Here is a 9,074-nt window from a genome sequence, read left to right as displayed (position 1 = left end):
ATCTAGCATCCAGTTGAAACAAACATAAAAGGATTTTATAAAAGGACAAAGAATATCATACTTCTTGTAGGCCTGACATCCATGAACTTGTGGCCTAATTTCTTTCTTTCTCTTTCTTTCTTTCTTTCTTTCTTTCTTTCTTTCTTTCTTTCTTTCTTTCTTTCTTTCTTTCTTTCTTTTTAAGAGAGATTTTTGGTATAGAGCACATGCACTCACCAGAGAGACAGAAAGGAAAAGTGAGAAATCACCCCCGGGGGGATGGCCACACTGCCATCCCTTCTTCTCTACTCTCCTCTTGAGATTTTGGGCTCACATACACACACACCCAGCATGAGTTTCAAGCCACTGAGTCTGGGACTCAAATACGAATACCAGGCGGCCATGTGGGGCTCCAGTGCCGTAACCAATATGCCGCTGGCTGCACTGGCCTGACCTCTTAAACACCCATGTAAACCAAGTTTTTTTGTAGTTGTTTGTTGTTTGAGGTTTTTGTCACTGGGCATGTGTGCTTGCAGGAGAGAGAAAGAGTCTCTTAAACACCCATGTAAACCAAGTTTTCTTATAGTTGTTTGTTTGTTTGAGGTTTTTGTCATTGGGCATGTGTGCTTGCAGGAGAGAGAAAGAGACAGTAAAAGAGAAAGTGAAAAGTCACCCCCCAGGAGGGTGATTTTTACTCCTCATTCTCCTCTAGGAATTGTTGGCATGCATGCATATGCACTCAGCATGTTTTTCAAGCTGCTGGGGCCAGGACTTGAACAGTGGTCAGCCATGTGGGAGTCCAGCACCTTAACCACAATACCACCTGTCGGTTCCTCTGTAAGCCAAGTAGTATAGCCAGCGGCCACTGAAGACATCTAGCTAAGGCCTGTCCCACCCTGAACCTGCGTTTGTTCAAGCAGGGAGGGGAGACAGTGGTACACCGGCCCGTCACAGAACAAGAAATATGACCAGCCTTGACACAGTCACAGGTAAGTGTCGCACTTGGCCACCCTCCTGTCTGCCCAGTGACACCGCAGAATGAACAGGCTGGACCTTTGAACATTAGTCCTCTTGTAAACCCAGCATAATGTCACACTGCACGTCTCCCCTGATGCCCTCCAATGGGGCCAGGGCAGGAGGTCTAGGCAGGACAATCCTGAAGAAAATCTGGGAACTGCTACAGCCCCCAGGGGTCACCAGAGCCCTCAGCCAAGATGGGACCTCGTCCACTGGGAGGGGAGGCACGCGCTCCAGTGTGAGGAGGGAGCTCACTGCTGTTCCTCCTTCCTCACCAAAAAGGGCAAAAAAAAGAATCAGACTTCATAGATGTCCCTATGGGTGTGCGTCTCACGAACCTTCTATACCCCATGAACCCCCGACAAGCTAGAACAGGCCCAGCATGGCACGAAAACCGGAGATCACACCGTGGGGAGCTTGGGGTCCTCCAGGCTCTGCTTCTGCCTCTGTCTCCTCAGCATGGTGTGTGGGTGCTTCCAAGAAAACCAAATATCACCTCCCCAGGTCTGAGTCAAGACAGTATTGACTTTGGGGTGCGGCTCCCCATGAGCACTCCCTAGGACGAATTTTATTCCACTTAAACCAGTGCCCCCAGGGAACCAAGCCTTCTGCCCTGCCTTCCTCACCTCAGCCTCCTTGCTCTTTCCCCAAAGCCCAAAAGCTGGTGCCACACCCCTCCCAACCCCGAGATGGAGCCTGGAACATGTGGAGAGAAGCTTGCCAAAACTTGTGGAACAAAGCTAAAAGTGACTAAATGCAAAACCATCTCCCCAGTCAGGGATGGCCTTTCCAGCACTGGCTGCCGCCAGCACTTCCCGACTCAGCTAGGGAGAGTAGGACGGAGCCCTGTGGGAACAGAAGGGGGCTGGAGTCAGGGGAGACCAGGTCCATGTGCCTGAGAGGTGGAAAGCACCCTGTCACCAGCACAGGCTGGACCTGCAAGTTCAGTGGGGAGGAGATGCAGGGTGCTGACCGAACCACAGGAACAGGGCTGCGGGTGGGGGTGCTGGCATGCTTTGCACACCCACAAGTACTCCCCCACCCAAGAATACTCACCTTGTCATCCGAGGAATGCAAACAGGAAGGGCCTCCAAAGAGGCCAGAGATGTGTTTACAGGTCCCTCACGTGTAATACTAGCCTGGGTAGGACGAGAGGAGCTAGCAGCTGCCTTCCATGGGGAAACTGAGGCATGAGGGGTGGGTGTGGAGAGCCAGAGGGAACCCCATGGGAGAGCACTTGGGGTGCAGGAGCTGGGACCCACCGTGACGGTCCCATCCTGGGCGGCTGTCTCAGAGGTGCTGAGCTTGCAATCCAACAAGGGGAAATGGTTTGAAGCCTGCAATGGCCCCTAGAAGGCCTGCCAGAATTAACCTCAATGGGCAGGTTCTACCTTTAACCATTGCCCTCACCAGGTAGACAGGGAACAGGTAACTCCCTCTCAAGGAGAGATCTTGGCAGAAGCATCCTTGTAGTCTGACCTCATGAAGCTATTTGGAGGAGGAATGTGGCGGTGAGCATGAAAAGTCTTTGGGCTCTTCAGAGAAAAGGTATTATTGACATGCGAAGAATTCTTTCATGCTTGTTCTCAGGCCTGGCCTGGGCCTGAGGGGATTTGCAGCAGCTTCTCAAGAGCTCTGAGCCTAACCCCTACACACACTCACAAACAAGAGAAGGGCTTTGTGGGGACAGGTTCACTCTGACAGCCCAGCAGGGCCTTGGGGGCTGGGTTGGGGCCCTTTTCTTTGTCACTCAGGGCCTACCTGCCTGGCTAGGCACAGGCTGATTCACCAGTCAGGGAGAAGAGAAGAGCCCAGAGATGCTCAGCGCTGAGGGGAGATGTCAACTCCCTCCCACCTAATAACGCGGCAGGATCAGCAGGCGAACACACATGTTCATTACCAAGTCTAATTAGGCCGGCAGACAAGTGGCATTAATCATTTTTGACTGTACCTGGGATTGAAGCCCCCCATACTCCATAATCAGAAAATTTCATGCTTTGATGAATAGGGGGGAATTAAGCCCACATTTAATCCTTTCACTTTCATCTCTTGAGAAGACAGAAAGCAGGGAGGAGAGGAAAAATAGGAGATGCAGCTTAGGGAGCTCAGAAGGCCTCTTCGAAAGCTTTCTAGGTCCTTTACCCCCGTCCCCTAACATATCCCCTCGCTCCACGAGGACCTTTTCCAAGAAGACCTCAGAGAGGTCCAGAGGAGGGCCGGGGGGTGGTGCACTCTCACCGTCTTTAACAACAAAACATCCATTTCAGTACTTTATTTTCCTAACCTCCAAAGCCAAACATGGGTCTAAATCAATGAAAACACAAGCCACACACTTCCCTGCCACTGGGTGTCCTGAACAAAGACCTTCCAAGTGCCCAAGGTAAACACAGGGGCCGTCAGGACAGCACAGAACGCTCTCCACGATGAAAAGCGGGATGAAAACCCTTCCCTGCTATGAGAAGTCCCTGTCCACGTCCCCCTAGCCTCTTGACCTCTTTTGCCAAGCACTCACAACAGCGGATAGGTCTGTTGATTCAGGAGGCTGTCACAAAGGCAGTTCCAGTTGTGCAGAGTGGAGTTAAACCAGCCACTGGTGCAGCAACAAGACTCCAGCGTCTGGACCAAGGCCTTGTGAGATACCAGCCGCACTCAGCAAGAAAGGCCCCCGTGGCCCTCCCTGAGGGCTGCATGGCAAACACCTTGTGCCCACACCATGATTAAAGTCTAGCACGGGAGGAAGAGGTTAGGATGCTGAGCCCCGGGGCCCTCTGTCAACCCTCTAATTCCGATCTCCTGACACTTCATAGCTCTGAATAACTGCCCCTCTGGACAGACAGACTCCAGAAGCGGACAAGCGACTACGTGCAAGGTTCATCCGGGCATCTCCTCCACAGTGTCTGAGCTAGATCAGGGTCTCTACAATTTCCAGATCACTCCCTGGTCCAGAATGGCTGACACATCCACCAAAATGAGAAGAAGGCTGGAAGGCCATCTCTTTGTGCCTTTTACAGAAGACAGGGACCCTGGCCTGTACGGGGTCGTCCCTGAGAACAAAGCCGAGGACAAAGCCAGCGAGTTTCTCAGGTTGTTTGCTGTTGGCGATTCCCTCTTAGAACGCTGGGTGGATTCTCGCCATCCCCACCCCGCACACACACCTGCACCCTCACTGCCCCTCTTTCTCTGTTTTTCTACCAATCCTAACTGGATTTCCTTCTCTAGCTAATGAACATGGTTTCTTTAATCCTAGAAATTAACATGAATTCTGAGCTTTCCTCTGGGCAAATCCAGCCTTAGCCAGAGCTCAGTTATGAAACTTGAAGTAGGGATCAGCTTAAGCCAGATGGACCTTCCCTAACAAGGCAGGCAGGCAGTAGGCAGCCAGTTTTCTGAAAGCTTTTCTTATTTGACAACATGGCCCTGGCCCAGTGTCAGCCTCCTGCACTGACAGATGACATTCACATATTCACTTTCCTGCCTGTTTCCAAGACCAGGGAGATTTTTCTTTTTTTTTAGAGATTTCTTGCCATAGGGCATGTGCGCTCGCCAAAAAGACACAGAGAGACAGAGAGATAGAAAGCGAGAAACCACCCCCCAGGGGGGATGGCCACGCCACAATCCCTTCTCCTCCATTCTCCTCTCAGGATCTTGGGCACGCACGCACATGTGCCCAGCGGGAGTTTAAGCCACTGGGTCCAGGACTCGAACTGCAGTCGACTACATGGGAGTCCAGAGACATAGCCATTATGCTAACTGCTGGTCCTAAGCGTAGGGAGATTTAATAGCACAAACAAGTCACCACCTTCATCAGCTTCCACTTACTGAGGCCACACACCATGAGCGGTACTGTACTGGGTGCAAAGGGCATGAAGACAGGCAGCCAATGTCTTTGGGATTCCTAAGGGGGCCTCAGCCACCTACACCCTGTGAGGGTGCTCTTGCTCATGGCAGCCTCTGTCTGAGGATATCAGGCAGGATGGCAATTCTAGAGGATTCTGAATTCCCAACCTTCCCGAGCTACCTTCTGCACTCATCCCCCCACTTAGCTCAGAAGCCAGGCAGAGTTGGAAAATTGTACTCACTGCTTGGAAAGCTGATCCCAGGAGGTGTGATGAGCCCAGACTAACTGTCACAGCTGTTGGACGAGAAGGAGAACCACAGCATTTGAACCGGAGTAAACACTCACATTGCATCTGGCCAGGCACTGGTCTAAGTACTTTACGTATATTAATACGTTTAATTCTCACATTAACACGGCAGATAGGTAATATTATTATCCCCGTTTGGGGAAGCAGAACAGAATAAAGCCCAGGGTCACACAGAGACTAAGTGGCAATCAAGATTATGACTGAAGACTGGTTGCTGTCTATGCTCTTAATCACTGCAAAGTATGGTTTTTTAGAAGTCCTATTTCTGGGACCAGCGCATGACATAGAGGTTTAAGTGGCTGGATCCCATATTGCCAACTATGAGGTTCAAGTCCTGGACTCGGCAGCTTGAAAAACACTGGGTATGTGTGTGTGCATGCCCAAAATTCCAAGAGGAAACTGAAGAAGGGACTGAGGCCTGGCTATCCCCCGAGCGGTGCTGTCTCATTTTCTCTCTCTCACTTGTTCTCTCTCTTCAGCAAGTGCATGTGCCCTGTAACAAACATTAAAATAAATAAATAAAAGCCCTATTTCTGTTGCTTGCTTTTCAAAATAAAGAGAAAACAAACCAACACCGTCGTGGAATTAGACCTTCAGCTTAAAGAAAGATGTTCAGTGTGTTTGACCTGCTGTGTTTCCACCTGCCAGTTCTCATTCACACATCAAAACATTTCTCAGCGTTCCCCATCCAGGCACAGGTTCACAATTAGTCAAATATTAATAACAACAAATAGAGACTCCTCTCTTGATTCTAATTCTGCTTCCTCTCCAGTGTCCAGATATCCCTGCTAGGCATTAAACCAACTATGTGGGCAGCCATGGGAGCCCACGAAAGTGAAAAGACATCTACATGTCACACACAAAGTCAAAGGGGTTGCCCATGGACACAAGCCTTTCTGCCAAACTATGAATGATCCAATCACAGGAACTCATTCTAAAGTGACATGAGGATAAATTCATTTAATCCTGGAGTATCACACATAGATTCATACAAATATACATATGCACACCATTACCACCAAACCAAAAACAAAACTATGAAACTGCAAAACGTTCAGTAATTGATTTAGTCTCAGAAAGCCTGAGTACACACTAGAAAAAAAACACTGGGTATGTGTGTGTGCATGCCCAAAATTCCAAGAGGAAACTGAAGAAGGGACTGAGGCCTGGCTATCCCCCGAGCGGTGCTGTCTCATTTTCTCTCTCTCACTTGTTCTCTCTCTTCAGCAAGTGCATGTGCCCTGTAACAAACATTAAAATAAATAAATAAAAGCCCTATTTCTGTTGCTTGCTTTTCAAAATAAAGAGAAAACAAACCAACACCGTCGTGGAATTAGACCTTCAGCTTAAAGAAAGATGTTCAGTGTGTTTGACCTGCTGTGTTTCCACCTGCCAGTTCTCATTCACACATCAAAACATTTCTCAGCGTTCCCCATCCAGGCACAGGTTCACAATTAGTCAAATATTAATAACAACAAATAGAGACTCCTCTCTTGATTCTAATTCTGCTTCCTCTCCAGTGTCCAGATATCCCTGCTAGGCATTAAACCAACTATGTGGGCAGCCATGGGAGCCCACGAAAGTGAAAAGACATCTACATGTCACACACAAAGTCAAAGGGGTTGCCCATGGACACAAGCCTTTCTGCCAAACTATGAATGATCCAATCACAGGAACTCATTCTAAAGTGACATGAGGATAAATTCATTTAATCCTGGAGTATCACACATAGATTCATACAAATATACATATGCACACCATTACCACCAAACCAAAAACAAAACTATGAAACTGCAAAACGTTCAGTAATTGATTTAGTCTCAGAAAGCCTGAGTACACACTAGAAAGTCGGTGACGCAGATTAGCTGGGATTCCAGCATCATAACACCCACTCCATGAGGACACCGCCTTTCAGTGTGTGTGAGAGCCTGGGCCCTCGAGGGAGGGACCCTGCAGGTTTGAGGGATGCAGTAAGGCACCCTTGAGAAGGTGAAGCTGCTCTCACATCCAAGGGCAAAGTACCCTGAATTCCACGTAAGGTTGGGGCGTTAACTGACAGCAACCCCGTCACCCCCAACACAAACCTCTGTAACTTCAGCTCTTTCCTTCTCAATGAGAGCCCAACTGTGAGTTCTGTGGTGGAAAGAACAGGACCCACTTTCCCTTCCAATCGACCCTGGCTTTCGTTCTGAGCTCTCCTTCCCCACAGACAGCTGCCCTGGGCGGCCTCAGCTGTGACTGCAGGCAGAGGGAAGGTAGGGTTTTCCTGACGTAAAAGGAGCTGCTGGCCAACGCTGCAGTGGAATGGCAGGTATGGGGCTCTGTCATGGGGAAGGCCTTTGCAGAACGATGCAAACCACATCCATTTCCAGACATGCTTGTTACATGTTGTGCCATTGTCTGTGCTTTGTGCTTCAGATATTTAAAATATCTATGTAAGGGGCTGGCAGGTGGTATGGTGGTTAGAGGCACTGGACTCCCACATGGCTGGCCACGGTTCAAGTCCTGGACCTGGCGGCTTGCTCTCTCTCTCTCTCTCTGTGTCTTGCTATGGTCACATTAAAAATAACAATAATGATAAATTAAAAAGGAAAGAAGTATTTGAAAAAAAATCTATGTAAACACATGGCTACAGATGTCCTCTGCCACACATGGCAACAGCAAATATGGGGTGGGGTTAGGGGGAGGACCCCAACCTATGAAAGGAATGCACACACCTCACTGTAGTAGGAGGAAAGGAATAATCCACCAAGATGATTGCGATTTTGCTCAGAAAACCTATACACAGGGTGCCCAGTGTTTAAGAGTCAAGGTTTGAGAAGACCCTGGCTCAGGAGGCTGCTGGAGAGACCTGGGCCCTGTAGGAAGGGACCCTGCAGGAAGCTGGGTCATTTTAGAGCACGCTGGCTGGTACAGGAATGGAGGAGGAGGAAGAGGAGGCAGGACACAGACAGACACCCGAGCAGAGTCCAAAGGTTTGAGGGGCCAGAGGTGGAAGGCAGGGGGCACAGGCCCAGGGTGACCTCACAGCACATTTCCATCCAAAGCCCACCTAGGTCTCTCCCCCCCCCCTCCCAGGTCTCCCTGGAGGAGGGCTCGGAGCCTGTACCGAGCCTGTACCGGGAACAAACAAGCCAGTCTGCCATTAACCCTAATAACCAAGGGTCAAATGGCCATGTCAATACCAAGCTCACAACCCTCTCCTGAAAACCTACAACAAAAGCAAGCGAAATGACCTTGCCTCCACGGCCATCAACCCCAGAGTGGTGTGTGTGTGTGTGTGAGAGAGACAGAGAGAGAGAGAGACCTGTCAGAGAGCTGTTGGTTAAACACAGCATAACTATACCTGCAGTTGGGCAGTCACCAAAGGATACAGGACAGAGGACTGAGGAGCAGAGAGTGTCTCCAGGGTTACCTCCCTTAAATAAAGTCAGGGTCTCCGGCGCGGAGCCAGCGAGGGCAGCGGCCCTTCTCTCCACCGCAACCCCTGGCACTCCTTGCCTCCGGACTGCGGTTTTCCCGCGCACCCCTCCCCTCCCAGCTCGCACTCACTAGCGCAGCGCAGCGCCTGCCGCAGCACCTCTCGTCCACACAGGTCACACCAGCCCGGGCCACCCCGCAGTGCCAGTTCGACGAAGCAGTGTCCCTCGCCTCGCTCCGCCGGGACGCGGGGATCCTGCGGCTGCTCGAAGATGCTCCGCACGTCGCGGGGCCGAGGAGCTCCGGGTCGCCGCCGCAGTCTCTGCTGCAGACCAGGCCGGAGAGGGCGAGCAGGTCGGGAGGCCCGCGGCTGGGGATCCGCGTCCCCCCGAGGAGCCCTCCGGGCACCGCGCCCCTCGTGCGCCCCGGGTGCAGTGGAGAGAGGCGCGGGGGCGCAGCGGCGGGAGGACCGACCGGGCGGCGGCGGCGGAGGCTGCGGCTCGGGGCCGCTCA

General features: G+C 51.0%; 1 protein-coding gene across 1 annotated transcript in view; it reads right to left on the bottom strand.

Annotated features, from left to right (window-relative positions):
* Positions 1-9,036, bottom strand: part of RASSF5 (Ras association domain family member 5) — a gene marked incomplete at its 5' end in the record, with an annotated part of 90,856 nt that extends 81,820 nt beyond the window's left edge. Inside the window, 1 exon segment of the mRNA XM_014591905.1 lies at positions 8,694-9,036. Coding sequence (XP_014447391.1) covers positions 8,694-9,036 — 343 coding nt within the window.
* Positions 9,037-9,074: the final 38 nt, after the last annotated feature.

The sequence above is a fragment of the Tupaia chinensis genome, unplaced genomic scaffold (assembly GCF_000334495.1).
Source record: "Tupaia chinensis unplaced genomic scaffold, TupChi_1.0 Scaffold000627_1, whole genome shotgun sequence".
Classification (NCBI taxonomy): domain Eukaryota; kingdom Metazoa; phylum Chordata; class Mammalia; order Scandentia; family Tupaiidae; genus Tupaia; species Tupaia belangeri.
Note: the sequence above shows the minus strand (reverse complement) of the source record. Positions and strands in the feature narration are given on the sequence as shown.